The 19529-nt window shown below is 32.6% G+C and overlaps 1 protein-coding gene across 1 annotated transcript; it reads left to right on the plus strand.

Moving 5' to 3' along the window:
• Positions 1-7097: 7097 nt before the first annotated feature.
• On the plus strand, positions 7098-15753 carry LOC143075638 (uncharacterized). The gene is made up of 4 exons (XM_076251126.1): positions 7098-7222; positions 9771-9861; positions 10979-11161; positions 15465-15753. The coding sequence occupies exons 2-4, from the start codon at positions 9780-9782 to the stop codon at positions 15617-15619; spliced, it is 420 nt and encodes a 139-aa protein (XP_076107241.1). The 5' UTR covers positions 7098-7222; positions 9771-9779; the 3' UTR covers positions 15620-15753.
• Positions 15754-19529: the final 3776 nt, after the last annotated feature.

Consider the following 19529-nt stretch of genomic DNA (forward strand, 5'->3'; position numbering starts at 1 on the left):
TTGTGGTTACTTCCGAACACTACGGTTCCCCAATCTTTGGCAATTTTTGATAGAATATCGAAAGCGGATGGAATTTTTTAGACGTTTAGATTAAACATATTTATTACAAAGATAAGAACACAGCTTACATAAATAAAGACAATTTCCCAAAAAATTATATTTTGATATTTTATTTAACGTACGTTATATTTTTTAAGTACGACGTGAACTTTGACAGAATACAAAGTTCCTATGAAAATACACTCTAATTATAAATAGTGGACCTCTATTAAAATTTCCAAAAACATTCATTTAGTTGTATTAAAAGGAAGACAAGACAACTTACTTTTGACAAAGTGTGATGTTCAGAAGTGTAACATTTGGGTCTGTTATATATATAGAGTTTTGATGATGTAAAATATAGTAGCAAGGGTAACCTAGATACATTTTTCAATAAGAACGATGATCTCTTTAAAATGTCTAATTAGTGAAGTCCTGCTCATATTTTCTGTTTCTGCGAATTGTCACAGTGATATATTCCATGTTTACACGATGCAAAACTTTATGCACTAAATATCAATTAACAATTATGATGCATGTCATAAACTGCAACGGAAATAGCCTAGTGATATTTAATACCTTTTGGTATTTTACAGGACATCCAACTCTATACAAAATATAGGTATGAATTCATCTACTGAAAAATATACAATGTCAAGTAATCTTCGTTGTATTTTGGATTTACTTTGTGTGCATATAGAGCTCAATGATCGAAATAGATCATATATAGCCTATGGCATACACAGAGGAATATGTCTTATAATAAAATAGTTTGCTTTAATTTAACCACATAGTTGTTTGTTGAGATACTAATTATAAGAACTGGCATGAAATACGAACCATGCATATTGTTGAAGGCCATACGATAACCTGCCTGTTGTTAATTTATGTGCCATTTGGTCTCTTGTGGAGAGTTGTCTCATTGACAATCATACCATATCTTTTTTTTATACTTATTGTCAAAAACGAAATTTTTCCCACAATAAATTACATTTGTGTACAATGTTCGCAGATAACATAGAGCAAATATAGGTCGAAATAAATCTTGAGTTGAGCCAGATAATCCCTTATTTATATATAAATGTGTCTTTCTGGGTTATCTAGGAATGAAACCAGGATGTTTCTTACATGATAAATTGAATGATTGTAAAAGATAAATATTGGAAAATTTAGAATTTTTATTTTTTTAATTCAGTAAGACTAAAAATCCGTTATAAATGCATCTTGAATATTGAGATATCATATGTGTGGCATTTTACCTAAAAATATATAATCAATAAAAAGGGGTTAAATGTGTTTATACGTGTATATTTATAATTACTTATACTGTATCTATTTTTGATGATATTCATTTGATGTGACTCTGTACTTATGCATCCCGTCATTGTGTTGTTTGCATTATCTTTCATACTTGCTTTGCCCGTGTGACTGTTTGTGTTTCTTTGATACATATGCCATGGCTCTGTACTTAAACATCTCGATATTGTGTTATTGTTCCATTACAATTTTTGTATTCTAGTCTTTTATATCTGCTAATGATTAGCCTATACGCTCTTTTGTGCTTCATTTATACATAATGACGTAGCTGCTTTTTTTTTAGAAGAATTACACAATTAACTTATAGACAAGCGTCAAGAAGGGAATTTAAACTTCTAATTTACATTCAGTAGAGGATATGCCCAAAGAACTATAAGCTATATTATTATCATACTTTGAACGACACAATTATTTGTTATCTCTACCTGTGTGACGTTTACATTCTGCCGTCAAAAGCGCGATTTTAAGTTAGAGCCATGTTGATCTGGCTATTCGGTCTCAGTGCTTAAAATCTTTCAATCGTTTATGGGTGGATTTTACATACATAAATAAAATTCAAAAATAAGAAAGGAATGAATGAGGTTGTTAAATTTGATTTATGCCTTTTTGGGCTTCTTTGTTTAATCTTTGCTTGTTTTTATTGTTAGTAAGATACTTGTAGTACTTGTACATCCTGTCATTATTGTTTACGATATTCTCGTATTCTTGTCTTTCATTTTTGCTATGTGCTTTGTATGCCCTTTTTATGTTTTTTTTTTTGTTACATATTTGACGTGGCTCTGTACATCCCGTCATTGTGTAACTGAACTATGATAAATGTTTGTATATAGTTATCAAAGGTAACAGGATTATAATTTAGTACGCCAGACGCGCGTATCGTCTACATAAGACCACTCAGTGACGCTCAAATCAAAATATTTATAAAAACAAATAAGTACAAAGTTGAAGAGCATTGCAGATCCAAAATTCCAAAAGGTTGTGCCAAATACGGCTAAGGTTATCTATGCCTGGGATAAAAAAATCCTTAGTTTTTCGAAAAAATCAAAGTTTTGTAAACCGAAAATTTATAAAAATGACCACAATATTGATATTCATTTCAACACCGAAGTGTTGACTACTGGGCTGGTGATACCCGCAGGGACGAAACGTCAACCAGCAGTGGCATCGACCCAGTGCTGTAAAAAGTTATCAAAGATACCAGGATTATAATTTAGTACGCCAGACGCGGGTTTCGTCTACATAAGTTTCATCAGTGACGCTCATATCAAAATATTCATAAAACCAAATAAGTACAAAGTTGAAGAGCATTGAGGATCCAAAATTCCAAAAAGTTGTGCCAAATACGGCTAACGTAATCTACGCCTGGTATTCTTGTCTTTAAATTTTGCTTATATGCTGGGTCTATATGCCAATTTGTGGTTCTTTGTTACATATTTGTATATTATTTTTAGTGATTAAGATTATAACACAATGTTGAATGCTGTATTTTTGACATTTTACCTATTATGTCTGTTTAATTTGACGAGACTATCATACAAGTGAGAGGTTTAGCTGGCTATAAACCCAGGTTAAATCCACCATTTTCTACATTAGAAAATGCCTGTACCAAGTCAGGAATACAACAGTTTTTTTCCATTCGTTTGATGTGTTTGATTTTGCCTTTAGATTAGGGACTTTTCGTTTCGAATTTTCCTCGGAGTTCAGAGGTTGCTAACATCTGATCTGTATGGCAGTTGTTTATAGTTCCGTTGTATTGACAAAATTGTGTGAACAATCCTGAAATAAACAATTAGATACTCGACCAAGCAGCCAAAACTTTGTAATCATGCATAAAAATATACAACAGAACAGACTTAACAAAAAGTACAGCTTATTTTAAATCTAACAAAAAAATGTTATGAAATTGATTGTACACTACTTGTATAATAAAAAATAATATATACACTATACGAACAAGTTAGAGTATGTCTGCTTCCTGAACTAGTTTTAATCGGTTTTATAATTAGAAAAAGCTTTTATTTTTAATTCAGAATTGAAATAAAGACTGTTAGTAATTGGCGTCAGAAAAAAAATCTACATTGTAACTTTTAAATACAAGCAAACGATTTCAAAGGGCCATTCAAACTTCTAAGTTTAAAAGTAAACTTACAATGGCATGCCAAAGTAAGATAAAAGACCAAAAAAGAAAACAACAGTGTACAGATATGAAAGAGAAGATGTGGTAAGATTGCTAATAAGACAACTTTCCACAAGAAACCAAATTAACAGATATTAACACAAACGGCCTTCTTTTGAAACTGACATTATCAAGATGCTTGATTTTTTGATTGACAACATATTTGTTTCGTTTCGAGGACGTTTTTAACAAAAACACAATCGGCATTCCCATGGGAACCAATTGTGCCCTCTTCTTTTCGACTAATTCATTTATTCTTACGAGGCAGCTTTGTACAGGAACTTCTAAGGAAGAAAAATAAGAAGTTTGCAATATACTTAAACTTTACTGTCCGCTATATAGATGATGTTCTTTCACTAAATAATTCAAAATTCGGTGACTATGTTGAACGAATCTATCCAATCGAAATGGAGATAAAGGATACAACAGATACACTTAAAGTCTGATTCATATATTGACTTACAACAGCTAGAAATTGACAATATTGGTAGGTCGAAAACAAAACTTTACGACATCAGAGATGATTATAGCCTCCCAATTGTGAACATTCCTTTTCTAGGAAGCAACATTCCAGCATCTCCTGCATATGGATATATATCTCCAATAGGCTATTTGCCAATTCCCATAATTGATCCTATAATAAGATACCTTTATTTTTGTTGTCTCCCTTTATCAGGGACATTAATTTTTATTTACAATGGAGAGCTAGCAGAAATAGCAAATTTACCTGTGCGTAATGTGAGTAATCTATAAGGTTTTCAAATTTTTTAATTACATTTATTTGTTGTTAAGCTAAATACTTTTGACATCAGAAATTAGTTAAACTTAAACATCACTTTCAATTCATCATGCTTTGCATTGGCAAAAACCATTTTTTCCGGTATGGAACCAGTCTACGATTGACAAAGGGAAGTAATTTGTTTAAAAAAAAAGTGTAATAATAGAATCTAATCGGTAATTGGCAAATAGACTGATGATACTATATTTCCGGGTATGTATTTCCTATCATCATATCCTTTTTGTGCTGACACGAATTGTCATTGATATGGTTATATTTATAAATTTACTGTTTACAATTTTTTGAATTTTTAGAAATACTAAGGCTTTTCTACCTCAGGCATAGTTAACCTTAGCTGTATTTGGCAAAACTTTTAGAAATTTTGATCCTCAATGCTCTTCAACTTCGTACTTTATTTGGCTTTCTTAACTTATTTGGATTCGAGCGTCACTGATGAGTCTTTTGTAGACGAAACGCGCGTCTGGCGTATATACTAAATTTAGTCCTGGTATCTATGATGAGTTGATTTATAGAGAGTTGCTGCTTACAAATAAACTCATCACAGATACCAGAACTAAATTTTGTATATACGCCAGACGCGCGTTTCCGGTTTCGTCTACAAAAGACGACATCAGTGACGCTCGAATCCAAAAAAGTTAAAAAGGTCAAATAAAGTACGAAGTTGAAGAGCAGTAAGGACTAAAGTTCCTAAAAGTTTTGCCAAATACAGCTAAGGTAATCTATGCCTGAGGTAGAAAAGCCTTAGTGTTTCAAAAATTCAAATTTTGTAAACAGGTAATTTATAAATATAACCATATCAATGATAATTCATGTCTGACTACTGGGCTGGTGATACCCTCGGGGAAATAAATCTCCAGCAGCAGTGGCATCAACACAGTGGTTGTAAATAAATTCATCATAGATACCAGGACTAAATTTTGTATATATGCCAGACGCGCGTTTCGTCTACAAAAGACTCATCAGTGACGCTCGAATCCAAAAAAGTTAAAAAGGTCAAATAAAGTACGAAGTTATTAAACCAAGTGTTCCAAATGATGAAGTTGTAATGATGCCTTCGAAAGTTTTACGGACGCCATCAAAAGTTGTTTCACCGTTATGGAATATCCGTTTCACAGATGATATCGGATATGTTCCTAATGTCGTAACTACAATCCCGTTCACTTTTCACGAATCTGACCAATGCAATTTCTTTTAGCCATGACGATGTTAATTTATTTTTGATGTTTGAGATTGAATGTTCCTCTTTTTATTTTCGCCCCTTTTTCATACTGCAACTCAGCTAAAGAGGGCCCGAAATGACAAATGTAAAACAATTCAAACCAGAAAACTAACGATCTAATTTATATGAACAATAATAAACGAAAAGCAAATATGTAGAAACAAACGACACACACTGGAATACATGCACTTGACTTGAAACAAGCATGTACATACAGAATGTGGCCTGTTTTTTTTTTTAGTTAGCGCCCACGATCCTCCCTAATCCTGCCTGAGACACTCACACCGATGCAACAGACCAACAGAACTGTACCAAACAATAAACAAACAATGCATATGATTAACAGCAATAAATACAACCACACAGTTACAAGAACTTGACTATGGACTGGCACATGTAGAGTGTAGCGGGGCTACACATTTTAGAGGGCGCCAAACTCTACCCTAACTAGAGAAAGTGGTGTATCAGTACAACACAAGGACACACTATAAAAGTCAATTGAATCATGCTTAACTCATAAGTTGAATACCAATAGAAATACTTCTTACAAAAACAAGGAGTGGACGTCATAGAAAAACTAACGACTAATCAATACGAATCCAACCAAAAAATGCGGGATTTTGAGTGCTCTTGAATGCGAATTATTGGAATTTAATTGCACAATATCATCACTAAGTTACGCTTATTTTGTACATTTGATTCTATTTTCAAGCTATAAATCAAGATAAATTGATTGCTACTAAATCAAACGAATCCGGTAACACTCTATTTATTTTTGTATCATTTGAAAGGAAAATCTTTGATTTGTAGCAAACATTACATTTGTTATTTAAAATTAGTGGAGGAATTTTCGAAAGATGCAATTTCAAGAACACCAAAGGTGTTTCCAAACTCGTTATAGACATGACATACATTTTTAGATATATTTGAGAAACATCATTTGATTGCATTACTGCATGTATAAATGCTACATTTATCATGTTTTCTTCATTCAGATGAAGTTTTAATGCAACACAAAAAATCATAAAAATCATTTATATTCAACTGTCATACAAGTGCAAGGTAAAGCTCTCTATAAAACCAGGTTTAATCCACCATTTCTATATAAGGAAATTTTGTTTGTTTGAGCGTTTGATTTAGCCATTTGATTAGGACCTTTCGTTTTGAATTTCCCTCGGCGTTCGGTATTTTTTTTTTACATTTTACTCTTTATATCACCATGGTTATTTGCATCTATTCAAAAGAAGGGAAATATTGTGAAAAAAATCATCATATCTTTACGCCGAAGGAAAAGATTTGCAACGTAATCGGTAAGAAAATATGCAGCTGTAAGTTGTATGAATATTTAATGTTAAGTAACAAACAGAAAAACAGGCTATGTAGGTCACCAGACTATTTTCATTTCAGGCTTATTACATGCACCTTGATGATAGATGTAGAAAACAAGAAAAGTGTAAAAGATGAGATAAATCTTGCAATATGTTAAGATGAAATATATTACAATTCGTGGAAACCGAAAATGTCAACAGGATGTGGTGGCAAAGTTACGGACATCACTAATTAAAAAAAGTTGTTTGTATTAAAATATGTATTTACCTTAGCCTTGATACTATATTTAACCAGTAGTATAAATGACTGAAATAATTGTAGTAATATCCAACACTACAACAAGGTAAGTTGTATTTTTCTTTCTTATTCAAAATAATTTTGAAATGATTTTTTTTCAACATATCTAAGACATATAAAATTCAAAAACTGACAAGTTATAGAATTTCTCTAAATTGATCTTGTATACAGTGTATTTACATACAACTTGATAGTTTGTTAATCTCCACGAGATATAATTTCATAATGTGCCCCCCAAAAATGTTCACATAAATCCCGGAATCTATATTGTTAAGAAAGATTCTTCATATACTAAGTTGTGATACTCTATAAAGTTAGTTTAAGATAACCTTATTCTCATGGTATATTGGTCTATTAGAAATCCACCAAGTCGAGTCTTTCTGTTCAATAATACATGTAAAGAATGAAATTAAAATTTGCCTTTAACATCTTCGCTTGCACATTTTGTACGCCTTTTTAAACGTAACCAAGAACAGTCCCTAAACTGTCAGCTGTAAAAATGTTCCCTTTACTTGTAATGGATGTTTGTTTTACTCACACATTGTTGTCAATCTAATAAAATTTCAAACGACTGTCATACAAGTGAGAGGTTTAGCTAGCTTGGAAATCCGGTGACATTTACGAAAAAATAAAAGAGAAAACACATCACAGTTGTTTTTCTTTCGTTGTAATGTGTATGATTTTTTTTGGGGTGAAAGGGACTTTTTGTATTGGAGATCGGTGGATGTTTGTTTTGTTTTTTCTAAATTATACAATACAACTTTTCGTTGAATTATTTGGCATTAATTTTAGATAAGATATCGGAGTAATTTGGTCTTTTATATACTTGATGTTTCGCTATCAAAATCTCGAACATACATCATCATATCTTGTAAAGAGAAAAAATAAGAGTTGTATTCATGGTATTTTTCTTATTAATCTGGCAGATTTTGAAATGCCATATTATTACATTTTTTTTATTCCATTATAAATTGATATCAATACAAAACGAACATATGCATCAATCATTTCTATTACACTATTTTATGTCAAAAACAATCAGCAGCTTATTTAAGTGATCAACACACGTAACGGTATATTTCAGCATGATGTCTAACCAAGAATGAATAATATTCCTTATCACATATTTGTTACGAATACGTCTGGTTTTGTATATGCAATAACCTCAAAATTGCCCGGGGCAAAAAAGACCATATTGATATTGTGCCCCGATTCTAAATGACGTGACGTCACTGTGTCCTTAACGACACGTTTGTGATAAAATGTTTAAGATTTTACCTTTTATCTTTCATTAAATTGTTATAATTGACCTTTGTTTCTCTTTTCTGCAGAAATTAAATATGTGATAAAAAGATTATAACATGTCTTTTCCATATTGGCCCTGGTATCATCCCTTGACCCATATCGGCCCTCGGCTAAAGCCTCGAGGCCGATATGGGAGTCTCGGGATGATACCAGGGCCAATATGGAAAAGGGCATGTTATAATCTATACATATGTTTATATATTACTTTTTGTTGGAAAATAATAATACTTCGCTGATAATTCATTTTGTGAAATAAAACTAAATTTGATTACGATTTACAAATATAAATGAATGCAAAACTACAATTAAATGAATAAAAAGATTAAAATGTAATAAATAGAAAGGCTAAGATCGAATGTAGTTTACAGATTGTGTATGTTCGCCAATGTGTTGATAGAAGCATGAATATTAATGCATATGATAATATTGATGCTTACCATTCATGAAAAAAACAATCCTAAAATATTTAAAAGGAAGATTCATATAGACATATACAAAATTTTCTTTTTTGGTTGTTGAACTTGAATTGTGTTATTTATCTGATGTCGACATCTTGTGGTTTAAAATTTTGTCGAGAAATAAATTGCCTGTCAGTAAATGGAACACAATTACACTCAAATCTATGATATCAAATGCATTTGTGCGTATGTGAACATTTAATTGGCACAAACAGAGAAAGAATGTACAAAAATGTATCAAGGGGGAACATCTAAAACTCTAAAATTTGCCATGTAATCGACTGTAATTATGTCTGAATATGTTTCATAGACATGTTTGACGTCCTGACTCCTAATTGTAACTATGTGTGATTACTGTTCTGATAATGTTGAAATGTACTTTAACGACAATAACAATGTTATTCAGATGTGCAAAAGAATTCAAAAGAAGTTGTGATTATTTTGAATACCACGCCAATGATATACCGGATTTTTTTTCAAGGGAAGCACAAAGATTTCTGCCTTTTTAGAGTAAACAATGTCTCAGTCAGTCGTAGGTTGTTCTAGTCATTTTGGACAATGCAGGTATTTCATTCTTACAACATCAAACTCTCAGTGCTAGGGATAGCGTTTTTGTGGGCTATGTTGACGTGAAAGTAAATGACATTGAACAAATCAGTGACTGCACTCTTTAAAATTTTGATGTAGTCAGTTCTGGCATGATTGAATAGATATCCAAAATAAGGCAACAGTAGTATACCGCTGTTCGAAACTCGATTGAGAAAAAAAAAACAAATCCGGGTTACAACATTGTAAAATAAGCCATCCTGATCAATTCTTTCTATATTTCAGAAGGTGAAAATGAAAATGTTACAAAGAAGATTATCTCCTGTGTATGTACTTGCTGTGATATACATGATCAGTATTATAGGAAGAGCTTCCGGTAAATATGTAGTTTGTGAAAAGGCTTTCCTTTATATCCATTATTGTTAACCTATGAAAATATGATAAATGAGGTTTAAAGTAGAAATGTAATATGCCACTGCTGGTGGACGTTTCGTCCCCGAGGGTATCACCAGCCCAGTTAAATTATAATCCTTGTACCTTTGATAACTATTTACACCACTGGGTCGATGACACTGCTGGTGGACGTTTTGTCCCCGAGGGTATCACCAGCCCAGTAGTCAGCACTTCGGTGTTGACATGAATATCAATTATATGGTCATTTTTATAAATTTTCTGTTTACAAAACTTTGAATTTTTCGAAAAACTAAGGATTTTCTTACCCCCAAAAGTAGATTAACTTAGCCGTATTTGGCACAACTTTTTGGAATTTGGGGTCCTCAATGCTCTTCAACTTTGTATTTGTTTGGTTTTTAACTGTTTTGATATGAGCGTCACAGATGAGTCTTATGTAGACGAAACGCGCGTCTGGCGTATTAAATTATAATCCTGGTACCTTTGATAACTATATATGAGGACATCTTCACATGTTTTTAATAATATACACTCATACACGAGTGCATGAACGAATGCCATTATTTGTAATGTTTGAAATATTTCCTGGACAAAATCAATTGCGACCAACATCATTGGGTATGCTGAGATAACAACTTCTAGTTTATTCAATTTTAAAGTATGCCCTTTTTTTGTTTCCCCTTTAATTCTAGTTTAGAAATTTCTTTTACTTTATGGAAGATACTTTTGACCAATTACTCCGACTATTAGAGAAGTATTAGCAAGCGTTATTCTTCTCAAAGGCCTCGATGACAACATATTTACTACTCAATATGTCTAATGAATACGTATGAACAACTATGAGGAGTATTAGCAAGTGTTATTTTTCTCAAAGACCTCGATGACAACATAGTTTGTATAAAATAATATGTTAAAACATGTGTTTTTATATATATATTTCTATTGTACACTTACCATACGTTGACCTATAGTTGTTAATTTCTGTGTCATTTTGGTCTCTTGTGGACAGTTTTCTAATTGACAATCATACCACATCTTCTTTTTTATATTACATGCATTAACTTTAAAATGTATTTTCTTAGGAAGTGAAAAGTATGGAGACTGTTTAAAGTATAGAGTTGGGGAACTCAAACCTGTGCTTTTAAATGGTGACCGGTTTTGCTTAACAGAAAAGGGATATGAGTATTGTAAGGAATTTACATGTCCTCCAGCGGCATGTGAACAACCATTAGTTACTCCGTATAATAAATGTTTATATTGTACAGGTAAGTTCAAACAATCAAAAATCGCCCAATTTCTAATTCAGATTTCCTTCATTTGGTCGATATCATAGATATATTGTTCTAAACAATGGTAATCAATGAAAATAAAGTGTGCATTAAACGGAAACAGGTGTCCGTGTAATGTTAAAAGTAAAAAAATCAAAAGTCAACAGCGATATAAAAAAAAGAAGATTAAATAGATTGTCATCAAACTATCACCAACATCTTCGAGAGCATAACCACACAGAAGGATTTATATTTATATATGCATGTTAAGTCTCGATGAAAGAACTAAAAAAGGGTACTCAAAATAATACCAAAGAAATCAGCAAATGAAAGCTATTATTTTTGTTAAGGTTACATACATTTGTATAACCATAACCAACTCAATGGTTGCCACATTTGAATTAGAATACCTGAAATCAGTGTTGGTGGGGTTAGTGTCTTTAGCTTTCAATGTTGTCTTTTGTGAACTGTTAATTTTCTGTTTTTTCTTTTAACTAATGGCCTAGTCAATTTAGTTTCGACTATATGAGTCCCTTTGGTACATTTCCCCTCTGTGAGAAATACATGTATTTACTTGATAATAATATTATCTAATGTGGGTCTGTTTGATTTAATAAAGTTTGATAAAGTTTAGTAAACAGTTATCAAAGGTACCAGGATTATGATTTAATACATCAGACGCACGTTTCGTCTCCATAAGACTATCTGTCTCAAAATATGATAAAATGGCTGTTCATACTTTTAAAAGTAAAAAAAAAATGATAAAAACGATACTAATATATCAAGTTTATTCCGGCTATATTTTGTTAACTTTAAATCAAAAGCTACCCGTGTTTACTTTGTTCAAATTTATAGAGTCAGCTATATCTAAATTGGTTAGTAACGGCATTGGATATTGGTTGATCATTTAAAAATATATACTCCAAAACCACTTAATAAAATAACCTTCTTGATAATGAGATAACTGTTCATATGTCCGTGAAATAACAACAACGAAAAAGAAGTAGGTTCTCTTTCAATGTACAAGATTTTCAATATACATAAGTATCCATACACACAAATTGTATTGAGTTTTATATATTTATCACAGATACGTTTAAGGAAGTAAAATCCGCCTCATGGCTTGCATGGCTTAAATTTAGGAATGTTTAATTAGCTTGATTCTTAGGTTTTAGGTAACTTGTACTATTGTGTTTTCTTTATAGATGTTTCACAAACCACTCCTCTTTTGGAGAATATATAATATTTATAGAATTTTGTTTTATTAACTGTTATCAAAGGTACCAGGATTATAATTTAACACACCAGACGCGCGTTTCGTCTGCATCAGTGACGTTCAGATCAAAATAGTTATAAAGCCAAAGTACAAAGTTGAAGAGCATTGAGGACCCAAAATTCCCAAAAGATTGTGCCAAATAAGGCTAAGTTAATATATTCCTGGGATAAGAACATCCTACCTATTGGTTTCCAGATATAATGTCCATGTTTCATGTCGTAAAGGCACAACTGAGGAATTTAACCAGTATGAATAAACATGCATAGAGGCCAAATTGAATTCTGAGGAAAACCCTAGGTTAAGGAAGGAACATTACAGGTTGTTTTTTTAGCTCACCTGGCCCAAAGGGCCAAGTGAACTTTTCCCATTACTTTGCGTCCGGCGTCTGTCGTCCGTCGTCCGTCGTCCGTCGTCGTTAACTTTTACAAAAATCTTCTCCTCTGAAACTACTAGGCCAAATTAAACTAAACCTGGCCACAATCATCATTGGGGTATCTAGTTTAAAAAATGTGTCCGGTGACCCGGCCATCCAATCAAGATGGCCGTCATTTAGAGCAAATCTGACAGGGTAAAATTGTTTATCAGGTCAAGATCTATCTGCCCTGAAATTTTCAGATGAATCGGACAACCCGTTGTTGGGTTGCGGCTCCTAAAATGGTAATTTTAAGGAAATTTTACTGTTTTTGGTTATTATCTTCAATATTATTATAGATAGAGATAAACTGTAAACAGCAATAATGTTCAGCAAAGTAAGATTTAAAAATAAGTCAACATGACCGAAATGGTCAATTGACCCCTATAGGAGTTATTGCCCTTTATAGTCAATTTTTAAGCATTTTTCGTAAATCTTAGTAATCTTTCACAAAAATCTTCTCCTCTGAAACTACTGGGCCAAATTAATCCAAACTTGGCCACACTCATCTTTGGGGTATCTAGTTTAAAAAATGTGTCCGGTGACCGGCCGTCCAACCAAGATGGCCGCCATGGCTAAAAATAGAACATAGGGGTAAAATGCAGTTTTTTTACTTATAACTCAAAAACCAAAACATTTAGAGCAAATCTGACAAGGTAAAATTGTTTATCAGGTCAAGATCTATCTGCCTTGAAATTTTCAGATGAATTGGACAACCCGTTATTGGGTTACTGCCCCTAAATTGGTAATTTTAAGGAAATTTTACTGTTTTTGGTTATTATCTTGAATATTATTATAGATAGAGATAAACTGTTAACAGCAATAATGTTCAGTAAAGTTAGATTTACAAATAAGTCAACATGACCGAAATGGTCAGTTGACCCCTTTAGGAGTTATTGCCATTTGTAGTCAATTTTTAACCATTTTTCGTAAATCTTAGTAATCTTTTACAAAAATCTTCTCCTCTGAAACTACTGGGCCAAATTAATCCAAACTTGGCCACAATCATCTTTGGGGTATATAATTTATAAAAATGTGTCCAGTGACCCGGCCATCCGACCAAGATGGCCGCCATGTCTAAAAATAGAACATAGGGGTAAAATGCAGTTTTTGGCTTATAACTCAAAAACCAAAGCATTTAGAGCAAATCTGACTGAGTAAAATTGTTTATCAGGTCAAAATCTATCTGCCCTGAAATTTTCAGATGAATCGGACAACCCGTTGTTGGGTTGTTGCCCCTAAATTGGTAATTTTAAGGAAATTTTACTGTTTTTGGTTATTATCTTCAATATTATTATAGATAGAGATAAACTTTAAACAACAATAATGTACAGCAAAGTAAGATTTACAAATAAGTCAACATGACTGAAATGGTCAATTGACCCCCTAAGGAGTTATTGTCCTTTATAGTTTTTTTTTTACAATTTTTATAAAATTTGTAAATTTTTACTGACATTTTCCATTGAAACTACTGGGCAAAGTTCATTATAGATAGAGATAACTGTAAGCAGCAAGAATTTTCAGTAAAGTAAGACGTACAAACACATCACCATCACCAAAACACAATTTTGTCATGAATCCATCTGCTTCCTTTGTTTAATATTCACATAGACCAAGGTGAGCGACACAGGCTCTTTAGAGCCTCTAGTTCTAATTTCGAGGCATATAAGTGTTAAAACATTCTTCTGTTTTAATCTTTGAACACACTAGTAGTGCATATGAACTTTCTATTTAAAGATAGAGTTTATTACGAAACTTCATAGTAAAAGTGGCCCAGTTTTACAGAAGTTCAATTTAAAGTCTGTGGTTTTCGTTTTGCTCTCTTTGCTTTCAAATCTGCGGTTTGGTATCCATTTCACTGTATAATATTTTCGACCCATATAACATAAAAGGAAGATAATGCTAGTTTCATTTAGCATATAATCCTAAAATTATAATTATATAGATATAAGAAGATGTGGTATGAGTGTCAATGAGACAACTCTCCATTAAAGTCACAATTTAATAAAGTAAACCATAGAACATAGAAAACTAAAGAATAAACAACACGAACCCCACCAAAAACTAGGGGTGATCTCATGTGTTCTGGAAGGGTAAACAGTTCCTGCTTCACATGTGGGTGGCACCCGTCGTGTTGCTTATGTGATAACAAATCCGGTAAATAGTCTAATTCGGTAGGTCACATTCATGAAAGGGAAGGGGATTGTAGTTACGACGTAAAGTCAAAGTATGGTCTTCAACACAGAGTATTGGCTCACACCGAACAGCAAGCTATAAAGGGCCCCACATATTACAAGTGTAAAACCAATTAAACGGGAATACCTTTGGTCTTATTTATATATATATAAAAAAAACAAGAAGCAATTATAAACCACATCAACAAACGACAACTGCTGACCATCAGCCTTAATTTGGTTTATATCGTCTCAAGGGAGTAAAATATACGCGCGTGGGAAATTTTAACTTTTGAACGGTATGTTCAAGTGCTGTGCATAACACTATAATGGTGATATTTCCTATTAATATATTTTCATCTAGCCTTAAGACTGTACAGTTGATGTGTTACATTATGTTATTCATTCATTATTCATTTATATCCACTCATTTAATAGGAACTTGCAGTTATGGAGGAACAGTTTATCAAGTTGGTGCTGGTTTTCAATGCCTTGATGGAACAAACCGCTGTAACTGTGGTGCTAAAAATGGGGTAACAACTACACTAATAGCCATAAGTCCAGGATCGATGTGCCTTAAGACAACACCTTAATGATAGTTGATTGATATAAAGAAAAGAAAACAAGACTTTCACGACATAACAGTATACATTTATTTCCTATGCCTGTCGACTTTTTGTTGTTAGATTGTAGGAAAAGGGCAAAATAGAATAAAAATAGAGACTTTGATGTTCTTCAGATATTATTCCTGTTTAACATGTTACAGTATGGAGTTCCTCTGTTTCATCATTTTCGGTATAATGTGATGGCTTATATTTCAGTAAATACAAAATACATGGTTACTTCATTGTGGATACATTTCTTAAGAAATTTGTTTCCGTCATGCTTCTTAAAATAAAAGAGAAGATGTCGTATAATTACAAATGAGATGCTAATAGCTCTCCTCAAGAGCTTACATGACACAAAAATAAGCAACTAAAGGTTACCGTGCGGCCTTCAACAATGAACAAAGTATAATGCATGGACAATCAATGTATTATGTTATGTCATACAATGCCATAACATTTGATTGATTTGTATTTTTTTGTGTTTAAACGCCACTTTTAAGCACCGCTTTTAGGCTATTTCGTTGCGGCATGTTAATATTGGTAGAGGAAGCCGGAGTGCCCGGAGAAAACCACCGACCTTCGATAGGAAAACTGTCAATCCTAGTTAATTAAGATTGGAGTCGAATGCAACCACACGAGCGGGATTCGAACTCACAACTTAAGTGTTGACTGGCCAGTGATCACAGTAGTAACTACTTAGAACACTTGGCCACTGATGCCCTAAATGCCATAACAATCATTATTTCATGCAATTATCTTTACATGGATACATTCTGTTTGAGTGTTTCATTCTGTAGATGTCTGTGTAAATTAAATGGAAGAAATTAAACGTTGAATTCTGATTGTTTCTTAATATCACATTTCAGCATAAATTTTTGTTTCTTTTGACTGTATTGACGTGACTCAGTATAAGTGCATCCAACTTATTGGATTTTTACCGAGAGCGCTTCTGATGTGGTTGGATTCAGAGGTGCGATTTGGACGCAGGACACTTTAATTTAATTCGTAAATGTTACGGACGTAATAACGAGTTGGTTGACCGTTATGAATTTACCGTGTCACATATGATATTGAATATGTTCATTTTGTGGTAATAACAAGCCTTTCCCTTTTACGAATGTGACCAACCGAATCAGATTGTTAACCGGAATTGTAATGACATGAGCAACACGACGGGTGCTGCATGTGGAGAAAGATTTGCTTACCCTTCCGAAGGACCGGATATCAACCTGTCGCTTAGTCTTGAGTTTCCTATGTCATGTCTTGTATACTATTATGTGTCTGTTTGTCAGTTTGTCTTTTTCTTTTTTAATCATGTCGTTGTCAGTTTGTTTTTTGATCTATGAGTTTGACTGCCCCTCTGATATCTTTCGCCCCTCTTTTATTGGTTTTACCCTTTGTTTTTATATTTTACCTAATGTGTGCATTTTTGAGAAAGCGAATATGAATTATGTTTTACTATTGTAACAGAAGGGGATCAGTGTCAATACATCGCAGTACATTGAATGGCTTGTACTTTATCCCATAAATGTAACAGAACTCAACAATTTACTTATAAACGTAAAAATCAAGTACAATATTGTCAAAATCAATTAAATTATAATAGTAAATCAGAAGTTCTGTAAAAAAAAACATTAAGTTAAATTAGATGTTGATAGCTTATTCAAATCAAATATGAGAAATATTCAAAGTATACTCAGTAAGAAAGTGGTACTTATATACGTAATATTGCCTTATTGACTTTAGTAAATCATATTAAAACAATGACAATGTAGATTCGGTTAAAAAATTCGAGGGGAATTAAAGCATTCAAATCAAAATATTTGAAAACCGAAGTGTATAAGTATCCTTAACACATGACATAGGTAAAATCTCTTTGTTCTTACTGTGCTATAATCTGAATAATGCACAGCTAAGGTGTGCAGTAACTACCTCAGATATACTGCACAGTTCAAATCTATTGTTACCTTTAGGGGCGTTTCCTGGATTCTGAAAGGGGTGTGATTATATTCTATAAAATCAAAAAATATCAACGATGGTAGCGAGACTAAAAACGTTTCGTTCTCCAATTTAAGGATGAACAGCCTATTCGACCCCCTTCCCTAAAAAAAATCATCAACAACAAAAAAAAAAAAAAAACGAATCCGCCATCTGACTGAAGTTACAAAAAAAGTTGATAAATTAAACACTTTGTACAAACATCGTAGTTTCAGAATAAGAAACAAATGATAAATTGATTGTTGATGTTATAACGGCACTTTTAAGCGCCAATTTTCGGCTATTTCGTGGCGCCCGGTTTTTATTGCTAGGAGCCGGAGTGCCTGGAGAAAACTACATACATTTGATGGGAAACCAGACTGTTCTAATCAATATATATTGAAGTCGAAAACCCCAGCACGGGCGGAGTTTGCCCTCAAACCCTCAGAGTTGACTGTCTAGTGATTACTGTAGAAGAACTACTTAGACTTCTTGGCAAACGAGGTCGCTGATGAAAAAAGAAAGGTTTCTCCTTCCCTTCTTATTTTTAAACTGGGACATGAAATATTTTATTTTGTGTTCACAGTGTACATCTTAAATCAGTGTTTCAAAGTCAGAACAGATAATAACGACTTTTTTGTAGTTTCTGCCAATAAAGAAAGCATGTACCTAAGAATATTCAAATAAATGTATATGAAATCTGATTTGAATAAGTTTTAGAGAATGAATTTCATTACGATTTTTGGCATATTTATTCTTATAAAGGGAATATTTGGGTATCGAATTTAAATTTGGGGTCGGGGTCGGGGGAAGGGGTTAAAAATTGGATAGCAAATCGCTGTTTCTGCTTATTTAACATTCTAAATGTATGTACTAAGATCTTCCTCGTTTCTCTAAGCATATCATCTACTAAAGGAAAGAAAAGCAATTAATCTTTAATCCATAACACCGATTTGAAAGTAGAATATGTCAAAGTATTAATCGTCACTGATTGCAAGAAAAAAATCGAATAAATTTAACAGAAATAATTTACAGTTAAATCGCAGATAATGTAAAAATTGAGGAAGATGTCTAAATATAAAAAAATAATAATCTAAAACTTACCAACCTCTTACTACATAAAGGCTCATTTCTCCCTTTCTTTACTCTACAAGAAACTTTATTTAGGAGCCGTGGATTGCGGATCATCGTTTGCATATTGCTAAAACGTTCACGTAAATAGATGGCGTCATGTGTTAAAACAGTTATTGTCCAATCAAATCGGTATATTCGATTTAATCTGCACGCTCGTGTGACCCTTTAACCCGAACTCCTATGTCGTTCGGGTTAATAAGGGTTACCCAAGCTGTGCAGATTAAATCCAATATAACGACTTGCTTGGTCAATAACTATAACTTGCTTGGCGTTATACAAACAGCAAGAGACACGAAAGGCATATGATGATTATTAATAAATGTTCCAAAATATGCTTTAATAGTGCTAAACGACCAATGTTTATAAATAAGGCTATGTCAAAGTACAGATTTAAAAATGTAAAAAAAACATGTTTCTTGACAAGTGCTGTTTACAACTGTACTTTGCATCAATCACATCTGGTTATAATAATTTAGTTTTAGATGTCTGATTTTATGATGTTTTATTACATCATGTGCAGTAATTAGGTTTTTTAATAACTATACAAAATAAATAATAATAATAAAAAAAAAAATAGCATATACAATTTCAGCTTTCGAGAGATTGCATAATCCGGGTGATGACAGTTTGTGTTAGATAATATATAGGGTAGTAGTTGCATATAAGGAAATAATGTCGCACCAAATAAACTACAAAGTAATGCGATCAAAACTAATATCTGTATGATCATGTACAAACTATTATCATGAGCAGCAATACGATAACCGAAATAATCATGAGGCTA

Source organism: Mytilus galloprovincialis, chromosome 5 (genome assembly GCF_965363235.1).
Source record: "Mytilus galloprovincialis chromosome 5, xbMytGall1.hap1.1, whole genome shotgun sequence".
Classification (NCBI taxonomy): domain Eukaryota; kingdom Metazoa; phylum Mollusca; class Bivalvia; order Mytilida; family Mytilidae; genus Mytilus; species Mytilus galloprovincialis.

Bases quoted from the DNA above. Each gene is read 5' to 3' on its own strand.
- LOC143075638 (XM_076251126.1), top strand. From the start codon at position 9,780: ATGAAAATGTTACAAAGAAGATTATCTCCTGTGTATGTACTTGCTGTG. The intron at 9,862-10,978 runs GTAAATATGTAG...GTATTTTCTTAG, and splicing joins TATTATAGGAAGAGCTTCCG to GAAGTGAAAAGTATGGAGAC. The intron at 11,162-15,464 runs GTAAGTTCAAAC...CTCATTTAATAG, and splicing joins TAAATGTTTATATTGTACAG to GAACTTGCAGTTATGGAGGA.